Source organism: Haemaphysalis longicornis, unplaced genomic scaffold (assembly GCF_048455015.1).
Source record: "Haemaphysalis longicornis isolate Haplotype H1 unplaced genomic scaffold, Haemaphysalis longicornis Haplotype H1 scaffold_74, whole genome shotgun sequence".
Taxonomy (NCBI): Eukaryota; Metazoa; Arthropoda; class Arachnida; order Ixodida; family Ixodidae; genus Haemaphysalis; species Haemaphysalis longicornis.
In genome coordinates, this window is record NW_027526431.1 from 337,543 (window position 1) to 356,511 (window position 18,969).

Below are 18,969 nucleotides of genomic sequence, written 5' to 3' on the forward strand. Positions count from 1 at the left end.
GTTTTTTCTCCAGGTCAAGGAGATTACTGTCACCTTCAACCCTAATTTTCTCGCTAGCTTGAAATTGTGAAAGCTTGCGCTCCAGTCGTGGAAAGGTGGCGTTGAAGCACTAAGTGTATGATCATGGCTGATAAGGGCCGTAAACTTGGCACGCTCCAGGAGCAATTGTGTTTATTGTCACAACGTATGTGATAAAGCAAAAGCCCAGATGCCCTAACATCACTGAAATCTTGCTGCACAGATTGCCACTTTGTCCGGAGCAGCGTAGCTGAGAAACCGTGGGGTTCTTCCAGTTCTGCACTCAGATTCCCACAGTCGCGAATTGGCGAAAATATCACAAGCTTAGAGTGACATATTACGGGCGAGTGCTCAACAAGTCATTCCGTTTCAAATTTCCTGGCCGTGAGCGATAGGCGTTTGGAGTTCCTGAAAATTATTTCTCTGGGTACCCAAAGCAAGCCTCAAGGTGAATATACGTTTTTGTTTTATAGATCTTGTGTGACCAAAGGAGCAATGACGTTGTGCAAATTCTATCAAATTCCGACATAACTTAGCTAATCCCCTCGGTGAACGTCTACCTTTTAGTCTCCTGCTGAGTTCAAACAGGAGATGGCTAGGCAAGAAGAAAATTTTTTTCCCATAACAAGCAACTCGTGAACTCCGCTTTGAGGGTAGAATCGTTTACTCCTTCGGAACACATGAATGGGTTTGCAGGCGTAGTACAGGAGCGGATTTAGATACAGTAAACGTGTGATACATAAACGCTTTTGGCAGTGAACCCACGCGGCCACGAAGGTGTGTTGTTTTACTTGTAACAGCTGGAGGCAATCTACCTGCCAACTGCTTCTCTTATTGACTACACAGGCTACGTCGTCTCAAAAATATCTCTGCCCTTCCACACAAAATTTCGCCCATATCAGCAAAAACTGAGTGTGGTATTATTTATAAAAAGTGCTATTTACATATATGCATACACAGACATGTATGTAAATGTATAGATACATATGCATGCATGTGCATTTGTGCGTGCGCGCGTGTATCCTAATAGCTTTATGAATACAGCGGTCGCTCAGTAACTGCAGAATGGGATTCCACCAGTTTACCAAATTAAAAAAAGCATAGCGAAGCACCTTAGGGCCTTTTAAATAAAGATGAGCTCTCCTAGAATTGTTATAAAGAAAATAAATTAGAGACATCGTGTCTAGAGAGGCAATCAAACACCCGACCTTCGCAGATTACGTGTCAGACCCTTCAGTAATTCGACTCTCCAGGTGGCTGCAGCTTCTAACATATTTATGTCTACCGTAGAGTTCGGAATGAACGTCTCAACCCGAAACATTGCCCAGCACCGTTTAGGGCGAAATGTTCAATTTACTGAAAGTCACAAAAGGTCGCCCACCCCTAAAATTGGTGGCTTTACCACCGATGAGTGAACAAAGCAAACGCGAATACTCTATTCTTGCGTTGACGCGGTCACTGTTTTGTGCTTTCTGCACTTGACCCGAAAGTCAACCCTTCTCGCATGTTTCATCAACTCCGCAATTTTGGTTGGCGTTGGGGCCAGCTTTTGCACTTTTTAGCGCCTTACCCGAAAGTTCGCCCATGCGAGATTGCTCATTTGGTACCTGTGGTGTTTGGGTGGGCGTTCTTTCGAAACACTGCAGTATATATATATATATATATATAGTCTGAAAAGATAAGATAAAAAGTCACACAGAGCGCGAAAAAAATAAGGTTAGTGGAGACAGAGACAAACCAGAAAGACGTAGAAAATAGAAATAAATGTACTAACGTTTCACGGAGAGGACTCCCTTTCTTCAGATATATATATATATATATATATATATATATATATATATATATATATATATATATATATATATATATATATATATATATATATATATATATATATATATATATATATATATATATATATATAGATCTAATCGAAAGGCGGGGGTTCGGTCCCCACTCTGGGATCGTGTTTTTCTTTCTTTCTCACGTAATTTATAAAAATAAAAATAAAACCTTACTAACCGTAAAAAAATAGTCTAACCATTCCCCCCATTTCCAAACTATATATATATATATATATAACGAATAACTTCACCGGATTTACCTTCGCCTGTCCTCATTCTAAAAAACAAAGTTGAAATTGTGGTTGATAATGTTCGAACAATGGCCTTAGTAGATACGGGAGCAACATGTCTGTGATGAGCGTTGATTTTAAAAACAGGCTTGGACGTAAGGTGATGTTTACGTGGGACAAGGTGGTTACATTTTGTGGTGTGGGTGGTGCGTGGCTGCACCCTCTTGGAGTATGTTCAGTGAATATCTCCTTCGGCGGCCACTTATTCAGAGCAGAGTATACTGTGCTCCCGCGGACTACACATGACATCATCTTGGGAATCGACTTTTTGAAGCAGTGTGGTGCTACGGTTGACTGTAGAAGTGGAGAAATTTTTATAGACGGCACTGCCTTATCTGCGCTTGTTGAAAACCCTGATGGCCTCGAGACCGCTGCATTGGACACATTTTGCGTGTTGGAGGACACCATCATGCCAGCACGATGTGCCCGATGTGTCCCAGTATGGTCCTCAGGAGCCCAAACTCGTGAAATTAACGCTTTAGTGGAGCCCATATCCGAGAATTGTGCCAAGAAAAACATAAAAACATCGTCGTTCCTCGCGCGGTTGTTACCGTTGTCCATGGTCACTCTACGTTGTGTACTGTCAACTACTCCAGTGAGCCCGTCGTGTTGCCAAGAGGTCTCAAACTTGCCCACGAGATTCCGTATGCGCCCCCTTTAATAGCAGTTCTGAACGACGAGTTGAACGCATCCGTTAATACTTGCCCAGTGGACCCCTCCAAGTTCCTACACATGATTAGCGAGTCACTTCAACCAGATGAACGCCGTTCCCTAGCCGATCTTCTGTCCAAGCATGCAAGTGTTTTTGACTTCTGTCACAACAAACGGCATTTTCCAATTCCGCCAAATCGCACTCAGCATTCAATCCTTACTGGGGGAGCAAGACCAATTCGTCAGAAGCCTTACCGTGTTTCCGCGCCAGAGCGACGCCTAATCAACGACCAAGTCCAGGAAATGCTAAGGAATGGCGTAATTCGATAATCATGCAGTCCTTGGGCAGCACCTGTCATACTCGTCAAGAAGAAGGACGGCTCATGGAGATTTTGCGTCGACTATCGATGCCTCAATGCTGTAACTAAGAAAGATGTCTACCCGTTACCCCGAATCGACGACGCCATTGATTGCCTTCATTCAGCTTCCTATTTTTCCTCCGTTGACTTGAGATCAGGATATTGGCAAATTCCCATGGACCCCAATGATAAGGAAAAAACTGCTTTCGTAACGCCTGACAAATTGTTTGAATTCAATGTAATGCCCTTTGGACTTTGCAATGCTCCGGCCACCTTCGAGCGTTTTATGAACAGCGTTTTGCGCAGCCTCAAGTGGGAAATCTGCATGTGCTACCTCGACGATGTTGTAATTTTTGGCCGAACCTTCAGTGAGCACAACAGTCGCTTGGTTACTGTCTTGGACTGGTTGGCAAAGGCTGGTTTAGTCCTAAATTCGAAGAAGTGCCGATTTGGAGATCGCCAAACGCTTGTACTGGGCCTCTTGGTCAATAAGGACGGTGTCAGACCAGACCCACGCAAAATCCAAGCGGTCAGTGATTTCAAACAGCCGCATTCTGTTAAGGAGCTACGAAGTTTTCTTGGCCTGTGTTCCTATTTTGGCCGGTTCATACCTCGATTTGCAGACACAGCCTATCCCTTGACATTCCTCCTGCAGAAAATTGTTCCATTCACGTGGACGTCTGAATGTGATGCCGCGTTTCGCCAGCTCAAGCTCCTTTTGACGTCGGGGCCCATACTTCAACACTTTGACCTCTCGGCTCCTACAGAGGTTCACACCGACGCCAGCGGTATAGGAATAGGGGCCATGCTAATTCAACGCCATGGTCCTAATGAACATTTTATTGCCTACGCCAGTCAGGCACTGAGTAAGTCAGAAAGGAACTACACAGTTACAGAAGAGGAGTGTCTCGCTTTCGTCTTCGCCACGCAGAGATTCCGCTCCTACCTCTATGGACACCCGTTTACCGTCGTAACTGATCACCATTCGCTATGCTGGCTCGTCAACCTTCGGGATCCTTGCTGCCGCCTTGCACGCTGGGCCCTGCGTCTGCAAGAGTATACCTTCACCGTGTCGTACAAGAGCGGCCGCAAGCATGCGGACGCGGACTGCCTTTCTCGCCTGCCACTGGAAACCACGAGCTGTGATGACGACAGTTTCGACGACTGTCTTGCTTCTTTGTCAACACCATTCCCCGATATCTCCACTTTCAAGATAGAACAGCACCGGGACAAGAGTCTGCAGCCCTTCTTCAATTGCGCCCGTGCCGACAAGCGTGATACCCGCTTCTGCGTTCGCGACGGCCTACTATACAAAACGAACTACTCTGCAATTGGTTCCAGCCTTTTCCTTGTGGTACCGCAAAGCCTGCGCAACAGCATTCTAAATTTCATGCATGACAATCTTACGTCTGGCCCTATGGGATTCGCCCGTACACTTCACCGCGCCAAAGAACGTTTTTACTGGCCAAATATGCGCAAAACCACAGAAAAGTATGTTGCCATTTGTATACAATGCCAGCGGCACAAGCTACCCACTGCCGCTCCGGCAGGAAGGCTTCACCCTCTGAATCCGCCCACTGCCCCTTTCGAAAAGGTCGGCATCGATTTACTGGGCCCATTTCCGCGCTCATCGAAGGGTAATCGTTGGATTATCGTGGGTGTGGACTACCTTTCACGTTACTCTGAGACCGCCTTGCTACCATCTGCTACTGCTACGGAAGTGTCTCTGTTCCTGCTCCGGAATATACTTCTTCGTCATGGACCTCCCCGAGTCATCATAAGTGACCGTGGCCGTCAGTTTACAGCGGACGTCGTTGAAGAGCTCCTTCGCGTCTCTCAAGTTGAGTTCCGGCACTCTACCCCGCACCTCCACCAAGCTGTTACGTTCGGGAGGGATTTATTAAGGCAAGAGCGCAGGCACCGAAGGCAGGGAAAAGTCGAGCACCGTTGAGCACGACGCGAGCAGCGGTCCGGCCTCTCCTTCCTCTAGTCCAGAGAGCCCAGCTCCCGCATCGTCTTTCTCCCCTTCAGCTAATCCAATCCACTTGGCCAAGCCAATGTAGCAGAATTGGTTTACCGTTACAATATATATATATATATATATATAGTGGTGCTGGCTACCACCCTCAAGCGTCAGATACAGTTGTAGTAATTATCAATACCCCAGAAAGTGAAGGAGAACACAGTCGCCCAGATAGCCGAATTGGTAAGGCTTTCGAAATCTAATCGAGAAGGCATTCGAGATCTAAAAAACACGCGCCCCACTCTGGGCGCGTGTTTTTCTTTCTTTCTCACGTAATTATTCATAATGAAAACTAATAATGTAACGTCACTAACTGTAAAAAAAGTCTAACCATTCTCCTATGCCTTCTTTGGCGTTGTAGACTGCCAGCATTTTTTTCTGTATATATATATATATATATATATATATATATATATATATATATATAAGCATATATATATTTGTTTGTGTGTGTGTCATTAAAGACCAGCCAGGACCAGTGCATTTATTTGAGAACACGGACTTCTGAAGCGTGCGCAGTTACAGATAATTCTTGTATACAGTTCAACCTGGATATAACAAAGTTGACGAAAATTCGCCATTTCTCGTTACTTGCCCGTTTTCGTTACATGCAAGTTTCGGGTTAAGGCTCGCGTGAATAAAGCTGAAACGAAACCAAAACGCTAAACACCAGTAAGGGTGAACTGACCCTAAAAAACGAATTTTTTCACATTGAAAAAATGCGTGATTTGCGCCTCCTGTTTTCCCACAAACTTAGTCATTTGTCGGCACTCCAAAGAAACCAGGGGCCGAATTCTCAAAAACGACGGGGCGTCGCTTTGAAACGACGAAGTAGCGCCATGCAAATGCATGTATGCTGGGGTTGGAGCCGTCGCTTTGAGGAAGCTGTGCACTCCGTGTGAGGCGCCGAAACGCACTGTGGCAAGGGCGCGAAGCGACAAAGCTGTGCACTAAGTGAAACGATGAGGGGCAGTGGGTGTAACTCCGCGCCCTTCCAGCAGTGCTGTTCGGCGCCTCACACTGAGGGCGCAGCTTCCTTAAAGCGACGGCTCCAACCCCAGCATACATGCATTTGCATGGCGCTACTTCGTCGTTTCAAAGCGACGCCCCGTCGTTTTAGAGCAATGGGCCCCAGGGGCCGAATTCTCTAAAAAACGGGCGTCGCTTTGAAACGACGGGGTAGCGCCATTGAAATGTATGTGTTCTGTGGTTGGGGCCGCCGCTTTGAGGTGGGCAGCGTGAAGATACGCTGCAAGAAAAGCACTGTGGCAAGGACGCGAAGCGACACCCACTGCCCTCTGTCATTTCACTTGTCGCTTCGCGTCCTTGCCACAGTGCTTTTCTTGCAGCTCATCTTCACGCTGCCCACCTCAAAGCGGCGGCCCCAACCACAGAACACATACATTTCAATGGCGCTACCCCGTCGTTTCAAAGCGACGGTCCGCCGTTTTGGAGAATTGGCCCCCAGGTCACTTACCGCTGTATTCCCAAACGTAACTTAAGTATCTCTTTTGCCTTTTGACACTTTTCAGCGCCTTAACCCGTTTCGAGGACCAAGCTTATGCTGAAATTGCGCCTTTTCGCGAACTTGATGTTCTTTGCCGAATTAAAAATTGCTGAGAGGGTCCCAGCTGGGATACTGCACTAGGCGGCGACGTTGTTCTCTCTCGCCGGCCGAGACGCTTCATTTAAACGTGCGAGCTTGTCTTGAAAAGACAACACTTTTGGTTTTCTGGCACCAGAACTTATCACCGACAAACAGACATCCCATATGCCGCAGGAGACGCGCGACTACACGCGGACCGACAGGCTCAGCAGCTAAGTGACACCGCATTCTCACGGGAAACGCTCGGTAGTTTGTGGTGCGGGCGCAGTTCGCTGAATTAGTGCATTTATTCAGCCGATTTTCAAGAAAAAGTGCAAAAAACAATAGCTCATCAGCTTAGCGAATTCGTTATATCAAGTTTAACCGTCTCAACGCCTTCGTTACATAGAGGTCGTACGCACATGGGCTTTTATGGGGGTGGCAACAGGAAATTGAAAAACTTCGTTATATCCGGAAGTCGTTACAAAAAGATTTAGTACATCCAGGGTTAACTGTAATAGCAGTAATGGCTGTCATCCGGACATCCCGATAGTCTCCCTTCTGAAGATTTATAACGTCTCCATTTCACCGCAACTATATTTCACCGACTCGGTAGTTCGTATTCAGACATATTTGCAGTGAAATAGTACTTCACCATTAGTGACAGTATCGTCTTAGCAAAGAGAGAAATAGCTCTATAAAAAAACGCGACACACTTCAAATGGCGAACAATCACATGGCGCTTTCGTCACCCGAACGCAATAGAGGTTTTTTTCTTTTGGGTAACGCTCTAGGCTACCAGTCATAACAGAGACAGCAGTCAGCATGAAAGTGTGGTAACATAACCGGAAATAACAATGACGTCATAGCAATACGACAACCGCTCAGAAGGAAAGAGAGCACTGATAACCAGTTAAACACAGTTCGAGTGACCTTGATTGATTGATTTAGAGTTTAACGCGCCGACGCAACGCAGGCGATGAGGCGCGCCGTAGTGGAGGGCTCCGGAATAATTTTGACCACCTGGGGATCTTTACCGAGCGCCGAAATCTCGTACACACGCGCGTTTTTTCTTTTCGCCTCCATCAGAAATGCGGCCGCCACGGCCGGGAATCGAACCCGCAGCCTCGTGCTCAGCAGCCCAACGCCTTTGCCACTGAGCCACCGCGGCGGGTAGTTCGAATGACCTGTTTTCCTCGAGCCGTGGTTCGATGGTGGACATGTTCTGTATAATGATTACACAAAACACTGCTAAGTAGAATATTGGGCACAAAGGCTACGATTCGCCTTTTTCCCCAGGACGAGTAATGTTCTGCTCTTGTTTTTTTTAAGAATAAGAAGAAAAGAAGAAGAAAGAAAGGTTATTGAAGAGGAAATCCACAACAACATATATATCCAGGCGAGGGCCTCATAGCTTATATTGCACAGGGACCCTCGGTATATCAATACATAGAAAAAATACACTGAATGCAGCCCGACCTAAATTACATAGTAAAAAATCTCAGAGTTACACCTCCAGAGTAAACGTTGCAGCAGAAGAGCAACACGAACCAAGGAATTCATGTTCCCACATTACCAGGGCAGAACCAACTAAAAAAAAGAAGGAACTTTATTGAAAAGAGATATTAAAGAAAAAAGGAAAAGAGAGGAAACAACATTGAAAAGGGAACGCCGAACACAACACACTACATTATAAAGGTCAAGTCACGCTTTTAAGCAAAACAACGACTGGGATTATTCAGAAAAACGCATAGACTAAACCGCGCACCTCACAAAAATTTATAAACAATTTTTGCCATTAGAGACAAAAACTAACGTATTTCAGTGTCGGAGTATTGCAAAACGAATTAAAAATAAACAAAAAAAAAAGATGAAGCAAATTTTGTTGAAATGCGGTGATGCTGAAGGTAGGAATTTTGTTTATTCCACTAACACTACACAACCACAAACATACATGTGCAATTGAACCGACAACATGCAATTGCGCAGCAACTAAAAATAAATAACATGCAAAGTAACACATTTATACTACTAGTATGTAAGAATCAGAGGTAGAAAAGAGTATTTTCAAGATGCCTTTTAAAGGAGTACTGACACGAAATTTTTATGTTACGTTTTTTTCGCTGCTATGCGTACATACCAGCCCACTAATCATAGAATGACAGATTAGACGGTCGAGCGCAGCGTAAACATTCATTTACGGCGTCGTTTATTAGTGCCAGTTTCGGTTTCGACTGAAAAACGCCGAGCGGCCGCCATGACAGCATGTATAACATGACGTCACCATTCTTGCCGTATCGCTGCCTCTCTGGAAGCGCGCGCGAGCGAGCGCACGCGCGCGCCCAGACCGGCCGAGGTTTCCGCCGTCCCCACAGGCCCGGGCAGCATGACGTCAGTCCCAAAACCATGACGTGTACACACGCCCGAGCAGCGCGCGCCAACCACAGCCAGCGCGTCGGCTTCGTCACGGGAGCCCCGACGTCGGCAGTTTGGGGCACGTAGCAGATGATGTCACGTCGGCCCGCTGTGGGCTTTCTCGTGCGGGCGAAGATTAAAATGGATTTTAAATATGTTTCGCTGAACGGTTGCTGTTGAAACTTGCTGGGAGATATCTCCTGATAAAAAGGAAGCGTTTTACATAGTTATCTCAGCTTTGAAATTTCGTGTCAGTACTCCTTTAAATAGGGATAAAAATGAGAGTGATTGACGTTTCTTCGTCAGGCTTTCCAACGAAAAATAGCTGAAAAATGCCGCCTTTTTTTCGTACTTTGTGGGAACTGCTGGAAGCAAATAATTGTAAATCGCAGCATCTACTCAGGTTGTGATTGGTGAGGCGATTTAAAATATTAACGTTGAAAAGAAATTGATGAGTCAGCAGTTTGCACAATCGGCCAGAATTAAGGGAAACCCCCAAGATGGATTCAGTTTATGCCAGGACGAATCCTGGTCCAGGACGAATTTTTTTTCAACTGTGAAGTTTCGGAGAAAGCGGTATAGCTTACCTTTTCAGCCGTATGGCGGCATTTAGGTGGATGTCAAACTTTCCTCCGCTGTATAACAATGTTATATCGCAAGAGCTTGCGAACTGACAAAACGTTATTTTGGACAAGAAGTAGGCTAGCCTTCGAATACTATGAGCTTTTTGTGACTATGCGGATGGCTTGAACGTTAAATGTATGAAATGTGAGAATTACACCTATTACCCCACGCCACAATTCCATATGTCAAATTGTTGCGAATAAAGGCTAGATACAATGATTGAAAAGGGGTTTAATACCATATGCCGATTTTCGTCTAAAGTAATTGAAATGATTGCGAAATTTGAGATGTGTGTTCTTATGAACCGCAAGAAAAATGACAATGTGAAAGATACAAATAGACTTTGTAAACAATTTTATCGCAGGAAAAAGGGGACCCACTACGATTCCGATCTAAAAAATAAGATTTTTCTTTTTAGAGGTTTATAATAAGGTGATTTATGTGGCTCTAATCAATGGCTTTCCTTAAAAACAATGTAGCAATGAAAGAAGGGGCGGGAGGGATTTGTGAGCGCATTATATTGTGTTGTCGTCAGCGTAAAAATCACAATGAGCGGAATAAAGATGATACACGATACCATTAATAAAAATTGTATAAAATAAGGGGCCAATAATTTATTCTTGAGGGACGCCTTGGTTGATTATTTTGGTATGAGGAAAATTTTCGCCATTGTAGACCTTGCCTTCTCTTAAATTAATAGCTCCTGCAAAAAAGAGGGTGCCAGACCCCTTATGCCATGCTGAGCTAGTTTATGAAACAGAATATTTTTAATAGTATTACAGGCGTTCGTGAAGTTTAGAAACGCTGAGCCTACTAGCATGCCGGAGTCTGTTGACTTTTTATTATAGACTATTAGACAGAGAAGTACGAGGTTTGTTTAGATTTAGGAGTAGTGTTCATGTCATGAGACAAACACCTGTTTCCGTACAAAAAGCCTTTTGCTCCCATCAAACTTTGATCGCGTCGTACTCTACAAAAGCCTGCTTTGTTATAACCGTTGATCAGGTGAAAGCAGACTAAGATAATTGACTTCCTTTCATCTCAAAAAGCCTACACCGCAGCTGATGCACCACGAAAAAGAAATGTTGTGAGGGGCGACGTCAACGATTTGCACATAAAAGTTTATCAGCGCGTTTGTATGCAGCGTGTAGATTTGCGCTTTTAGTATTTTAGGTCAATCAGAGTAGCAAATAAATATGCTAGCTATTAAACACGGTGCCCTGAGCGAAATTGACTCTGCATTTTTACGTCGTAGCGAGTAAAATATAATTTGGAGCTGGTCCTTCTTATTACTTTCGTGAAAGTCGGGCGAAGGTGGTGTAATTTGAGCAAACAATGTTAGGCACTTAATAGCGCTCGATACTTCAGACTACTGAATATTACCAATTTTTTAGTAATGTGATCCTCCACATCAAAACTGTTGAAGCACAATCACAAGAAGTTGGTCTTAATTAAAACGACTGAAGCATTTGTGATTTGAAACATTTCATTATAACAATCATGCATATAAAGGGAGAAAATAGAAATGTAAGCGATACCGTACCAGCGCTCTCGGCGATGCTATAAAGGCGTCACAGTCGAGGATGTATACTAGTGAATCGCCATTGCTGTAAACACTGTCCTGCACAGCATAATAACCTATTATGCCTCAAACTTCACCTTAGAAAAGACACAGTCCGGCGGACACGCGCCGAAGATATCACCAGTCCGCTCATTACGACATTTCAGAAAGACTGGTTTTGGCCGCAGAGAGGCGAGATTGAAGTCTGTAGCACAGAGAAAGGAAGAACCGAGTGAAATACGCCGAATAGGTACGGCGACAGACAAACAAACGGAGGCAGTCATGTGACCACCATTCTTTTTTTTTATAAATTCTTCTTCAAGGGGGGACACCGAGTGGAAAGTTTTTGTGCGCTATTGTTTCGAGTTTTTTCTAGCTCTTTGACATGTGGAAGGGGTATGAATAAAGACTAGAGCTGTAGCTTTTTATTTGTACCGGGACATGTTCAAACATAATGCCTAATTACCTAACGGGACAAATATGTCCGTCCTTAGAGGCCTCATCCACAATAAGTCAAAATCAACGAACACTAGTACGCACATATGTATGTATGTATGTATGTATGTATGTATGTATGTATGTATGTATGTATGTATGTATGTATGTATGTATGTATTTGTTTCTGTATTTACGTATGTAGAAAAAAGTAAAACTTTAAAAGTGGTGGGCAAACATGAAAACAAAAACTTTCAACAAGGTGGCGGGCTCTAGAAAAATTTCGGGCGTCTTTGAGAGCCCTTTTTGTCGTATACATTTCTGCCTCCCCTTGAGAACATGTCCTATCCATGTGGTCTGTGCTGTAGGGACGTTGGCAACGCGGCTTGGCAACTATGGTACTGACACCATACAAAAGCTTCCACCGGCTTGATTATCAGGAAATGACAATTCTGCGTTTCTTGTGCGTTTCTTTGTGTGGCTGTTCGGTCAGTTAGATACTACTTTGGTAACTGTGTTAAAAATATTGAGCCTTCCTTGCATACAACTTTTCTTCAGTTTTTTCATTGCTTTATTTATACTTTGTTATTTATTTTAAAAAAGCCCTTGGCACAATGCGACATATGAAGCTGACCTGGATTTGCACAAAGCTCACCCCGAACTGTCCATTAGATCAATACGTATGCCCATGAAGTGCCAGATGCACCAAACATAAATAGTAGGCACTACGGACGATAAAATTCTATATAAATTGCGAGAATGGCCTAGTAATTTGTTAGCAGTCTTACTGTGTCTCAGTTTCGGCAACTGTGATTTTTGTGGGCCCCTTTGAAACGCCTTATCCCCTTGGGCTGTTGTTAGGTTCATTTAATATATACGAACCACCGCAAATTTTCTAGAGAAACCACAAAGGTTTATGTCACGATATATATATATATATATATATATATATATATATATATATATATATATATATATATATATATATATATATATATATATTATATATATTGAATCAGACTGGGAATTGAGGGCCTCGTTGAATGAGGGCCAAAATAAGGGATGCCAGTCAACAATGCATCGGAAAGCAATAGAAACAATGTGGTAGGTCACTGAAACAGGTCAAGATTTTGAGACAGAAATTGGGGAAAAAATGCCGGCATGGTCGTATCCGAACCTACGACCTCCAGAATACGCGTCTGGAGTGATGACGACTACTCTTCCGGCGGAGTTGTTTCCTCTACACTTTCGCTGGTGTTTAGGTTAAGGTATTTTTGTTTCCTGCGCTAGGTGGTGGTAGCCAGCGGTACTCGGACTACTCGGGGTGAAGGGGACCTTTTTTTACACCGGGCCGTGACTCGAGTGTCTGGGAAATGTCGAGACCGATCGACCAGTGTTGAACCCTCTTAAGCTACCTATGGTCCCAAGACTGCCAGAACAGGGGCTCTCGCTATGTATGTAGCATATACATGCATGTGCACATATGCACGCTAAGCACGCTATGGATGTAGGCAAATGCACGCTATGCATGTATCCTTGCAGCACTTCCTTTCAGCATTTAAAAATTCTTCATCCGTCTCAATGACCTACCGCATTCTCCCCTTTGTTTTCCTGGGCATTCCTGACGGCCAGCCCTCATTTCTGTCTTAATTCAACAAGCCCCTCATTTCCCATTCTGAACCGCTACATGCATACCGAGGGCCTCTGCTCTGGCAGTCTTGGTGCCAATGGTAGCTTAAGAGGGTTCAGCGCGTTCAACCGCTCTCAAAATGTCGTAGCACTCTATTCACGGCCCAGGGGCTAAAAGGAGGTACCCTTCACCCCGAGATGTCCGTGTGGTGATGGCTACCGTCCCCAAGTACAGGAAACAAAAATGCCTTAACATAACCACCCTAGAAAGTGGAGGGGAAGCAACCTACCAGTAGCATTGTGGTCATCGCAACAGACAGGTATTCTGGAGGTCGTAGGTTCGGATCCTACCCGACGGGCATTTTTTCATCACTTTCTGACTCAAAAACTTCTGCATCTGTTTCTCTTACCTACCGCATTCCCCCCTTTTGCTTTCCGATGTTTTCTTGACTGCCAACCCTTAATATATAAGGTTAGTAGAGACAGAGACACGAGAAAGACGTAGAAAATACAAATAAGCTTACTGACTATTCAGGTAGAGGACTTCCTTTCTTCAGACTCTGACTCTGAAGAAAGGAAGTCCTCTTCCTGAAACGTCAGTAAACGTATTTCTATTTTCTACGTCTTTCTCGTGTGTCTCTGTCTCTACTAGCTTAGTTTTTCGCGCTCTGTGTGAGTTTTTATTCTTCTGGACTATATATAGATATATATATATATACGGAAAGATAGGGCACCAGTCTAGAACGCCAAAGGAGGCATAGGGGTGTGGTTAGGCTCTTTTCTTTTTCACTACGGTTAATGAAGTAAACATTTTTTTAATATACAGAAGAAAGAAAGAAAGAGAAACACGCGGCCAGAGTGGGGACCGAACCCACGCCTTTCGATCGGGCGTGGGTTGGCCCAGTTGCTCTTGGTGTAGGATCTTCGGACTGGCATCAGTACTTCCTTTTCATCTGTACATTATCATCTTCATTAGCGAACGTGCTCTAGCACTTCGTCCGTATCTCTGTAAATACTCCTCATCATGGTGTGCACTCGCGCGTTCCTCCCTCGGGGCTTCAATTAAACGGTCGCCCCGAACATCGGTCTCTCCATAGAACTTTGTCCTCTCAATACATATATATATATGTTCTTTGCTTTTCTTAAATTGTTAAGTTGAGGAGATTGAATATACCCTTAAGATTTTGTTATGCTTTCCCGCACGTTTATAATTTTGCCTTAATTGATATCGTTTCATTATTATGGCATTTAATTTAGTGTTCTGATCGCTGGGGTAGCTACGTTGGGGCGCATTCTATTATATACCCCAACCGGTACCCTGTATTCCAACCTGGCGCATCGCGTCACGGGTTTCTCAGTTTAATTATTTTTGATTGATTGTAAAGCTACCAACCATTCCCATTTGCAACTCCGCCAGGCGTTAACTTCGCCAATGACGAGTATTTCTTTGATACAAAGTACAGAACTAATCGTGTTGCGGGCAGAGTCTGCTGAGGTACTCGCCAAAGTTCCATTAGCACAAAAAGCAGACGGCAGCTTTACATTTCCCGCCCCCCATACGGGACTTCCGCAGGTATCGCTAACCATGCTATTCGAGGAGGCCCTGCAGACCGTGGGAGACTTCGGCGTGTTCCAGTGGCTCCTCATCATCTACCTGGTGGTGTTCGTGGCCCCGATGCGAGTAATCCCGCTCTTCACGCACATCTTCACGCTGCTGGAGCCGCCTCACTGGTGCCGGCAGCCCGAACTTGAACAGTTCTTGAATCTGACGCGTGAGCAGGCACGCGACATAGGGATTCCCAGAGAGCCCAATGGCGCATGGAGCAAATGCTACATGTACGAATTCAACTGGACAGCACTGCCTCCTTTCAACTGGTCACAAGGACTTCACGAGCCTGGCTTCAACCTTAGCCTCCTCACCGGTGATGCAGAATTGCCCTCCGTGGTGCCCTGTCAGTTTGGCTGGCACTATGACCATTCCAAGATCTACCCCACCATTGTGTCCGAGGTTTGTGTTCCGAGACCAAAATACACTTGGTAGCTTGCGCGTTTTAAGTAAAAAAGAAAGGAGTTCAATGCAAAAAAACATGCTCCAGTTGCCACGTGATTTGCGGGGAACGGGTCATGGTATCTCAAGCAGCCTATTTCATCCTGAACCATAAAACGAAGACAGATTCATAATAACTTGATTAAAGAATATCGAAAGCGTCAAGCCCGTATAAGGCTTCTGTCTGATGTGCTTTTCTAAAGCCTGAGGAAATGACTTGTTGTTACGGTATAATTTTGCAATAAAATCGGTGCATATAATTACAATTCCGTGAAAAAATTACAATCCCGTGCGTACGTGGTAACACAAGCAGTACAACCTCCAATATTGTATGTTTCGTGTGTGCATATATAGCAGAGACATGTACACACGTGCTGAGTACACACGCACATGCACAAGTATCATATGTCCTGTACAAATGAAATGCGAACACGAAAACGTGAAGCAGACACACAAATCGTGCAGTTTTTTCGGAGCAAGTGAAATTGTTGCTTGGGTTTATTACATTAACGAAGATTGAAAATGCGGCCTCCCAAATATACCACCAGGGAGGGAATACTTTATCTCCACTATAATTTTGTTTTAGATTTAGATGCGTGTATTTGGAGCGTCACGTAACATGACCCCCCGGCGGCGAAAGCACCATCCCGGTGTTGGCTAGGAGTCGCTATCGGCAGGCGTCCGGTAGGCCTTGAGGCGAGATACGTGAAGGATGTCCGATGAAGGAGACGCTTGGGATGTGGAGGGCAGTAAAGGAGAAACTTCGTACGTGACATCCGTCACCTGCCGCAGCACCTGATAAGGTCCGGTGTAACGGGGCATCAACTTTGCGGAAAGGCCAACACGGCGAAGAGGCTTCCACAGGAGCACCAGAGAGCCAGGTGGAAAAGACACAGTGCGGTGCTTGTCGTCATAACGGGACTTTTGGGCCACCTGGGAATCACACAACAGCGCGCGAGCGACGTTACGTGCCAGCGCAGCCCGCGTAATGGCGTCGTGTGCGTAGGCTGTCGGTGAAGAAGCTTGAGCAGGCAGTAAAGTGTCCATTGGCAAAGCTGGTTCTCGACCGTACAACAGATAAAACGGGGTGTAGCCGGTGGTATTATGGCATGAAGAGTTATAAGCGAATGTTACGTATGGAAGCACGGCATCCCAGTCTTTGTGGTCAGACGAGACACTCATGGCCAGCATTTCGGTGAGTGTTCGATTAAAGCGTTCGGTCAGACCATTTGCCTGGGGATGGTATGCCGTGGTCAACTTGCGATTTTGCGCTGGCAAAATCGCAAGCATTGACGTATTGCTTGACCGTCTTATAAAGACCAGGCCAGAAGATTCGGTGGCGGGCGCGGGCATAAGTGCGCGCAACACCGAGATGGCCAGCCAAGGGGACGTCGTGAAGCTGTTGGAGGGCATCTAGGCGTAAGTGTTCAGGTACCACAAGGAGGACGTCAGGGCCATCCGAGCGGTAGTTACGACGGTAGAGGACTCCCTCACGGAGGAGGAATGCTCGTAGTGATGGGTCAGATGGGTCACATTGGAGGCGTTCGATTATTGCGCGCAATGAAGAGTCACGGCGTTGCTCTTCGCCCATCTGGAAGAAATCGGATATTGCCAAGAGGTGGGCATCGTCAGCGGTGTCAGCGGTGTCCGGCGTACCGACGGGGTAACGGGATAGACAGTCGGCGTCTTTGTGCAAATATCGAGACTTGTGAACGACGTTGAAGGTGTACTCTTGTAGTCGTAGTGCCCAACGACCAAGCCACCCGGTGGGGTCTTTTAAAGACGATGGCCAGCAGAGCGCATGGTGGTCTGTGACTACGGTGAAATCGCGACCATATAAGTACGGGCGAAATTTGCCGACAGCCCACACCAGCGCAAGGCACTCGCGTTCCGTGATGGAATAGTTGCGTTCTGCGGGGGACAAGAGCCGGCTCGTGAACGCAATCACCCGCTCGTGTCCACACTGGACTTGGGCGAGCACAGCACCTATGCCATGGCCACTGGCGTCAGTGCGCACCTGCGTGGGAGAAGAAGGGTCGAAGTGGCCCAAGATTGGTGAGCTGGTCAGAGTGTCAACGAGGCGAGAAAAGGCTGCGGCTTGCTCAGGGCCCCAAGCAAATGGAGTATCGTTCTTGAGAAGTTCGGTAAGGGGTTTGGCGATTTCGGCGAAATTTCCGACGAAGCGGCGGAAATAGGAGCACAAACCGACAAAACTGCGCACATCTGTTGCTGAGCGTGGAACGGGAAATTTTCGCACAGCTTCAATGTTGTCGGGGTCAGGTTGCAGTCCTTTAGCATCGACCAGATAGCCGAGGATGGTGATTTTCCGTCGTCCAAACTTACATTTGGAAGAGTTAAGTTGAAGTCCGGCTCGGCGAAAAACGGCCAGAACGTCCGACAGTCGCTGGAGGTGGGTCGCAAATGTTGGAGAAAAGACGATAACGTCATCAAGATAGCAAAGGCAAGTCGACCATTTAAAGGCGTGGAGGAGAGAGTCCATCATTCGCTCGAACGTTGCTTGGGCATTACAAAGTCCGAATGGCAATACTTTGAATTGGTAGAGTCCGTCCGGTGTGATAAAAGCCGTCTTTTCACGGTCCTTGTCATCGACAGTGACCTGCCAGTAGCCGGAGCGGAGATCAATGGAAGAAAAGTACGCGGCATTATGAAGGCAATCGAGCGCATCGTCGATTCTTGGAAGGGGATAGACATCCTTTTTTGTGATTTTGTTAACGTGCCAGTAGTCCACGCAGAATCGCCAGGTTCCATCTTTCTTTTTAACCAGGACGACTGGTGACGCCCATGGACTTGAGGACGGCTCAATGATGTCTCTATCAAGCATTTTGTCTACCTCTTTTTGGATAACAAGCCGCTCAGCGTGGGACACACGATACGGCCGTTTGTGCACAGGGCTGGCGTCGCCGGTATTAATACGATGACGGACGATGGATGTCTGGCCCAAAGGACGATCACCGAAATCGAAGATGTCACTGTATGACTCCAATACGCAACGCAGTTCTTGAGCTTGCGTTGGCGTTAGATCAGCTGCAATCATCTTCGAAAGTTCGGCATTCTCCTGCGGAGAAGTCGGGCTGGGTGTTTCAGCATCGATTGGAGGTTCGCCAAAGGTTGCTGCGGAAACTTCGTAATCACAAACCAGCGCCACCGTGGCTAGTGTCATACCGTGCGGAAGAACCTGTGTACAGAAGCTGAAATTCAGGAAGGGCAACGTGACTTCATTGTTGGTAACACTAACAACGGTATGAGGTAGGCTCACGCTGTGCGCAAACAGCACATCAATAATTGGTGACACTACGTAATCACCGTCGAGAACTGGGGATCTGCACGACAGGGGAACATAAGTTATTGCCCTCGGTGCCAAGCGAATCTGCTTTTTGGAGGAAAGCCTCTCGTCGGGCGCGTCATTGGGTGCTGGCAAAATCGGCATCTCGAGGCGAAGGACACCGGTAGAGCAGTCAATGAGGGCG

At 45.9% G+C, this 18,969-nt stretch overlaps 1 protein-coding gene across 1 annotated transcript in view; it reads left to right on the top strand.

Annotated features, from left to right (window-relative positions):
- The first annotated feature begins 219 nt into the window (after positions 1 to 219).
- Positions 220 to 18,969, top strand: part of LOC144148051 (beta-alanine transporter-like) — a 55,327-nt gene continuing 36,577 nt past the window's right edge. The window contains exons 1-2 of the mRNA XM_077679649.1: positions 220 to 466; positions 15,008 to 15,442. Coding sequence (XP_077535775.1) covers positions 15,020 to 15,442 — 423 coding nt within the window. The 5' untranslated portion in view covers positions 220 to 466; positions 15,008 to 15,019. The remainder of the gene's footprint in view (positions 467 to 15,007; positions 15,443 to 18,969) is intronic.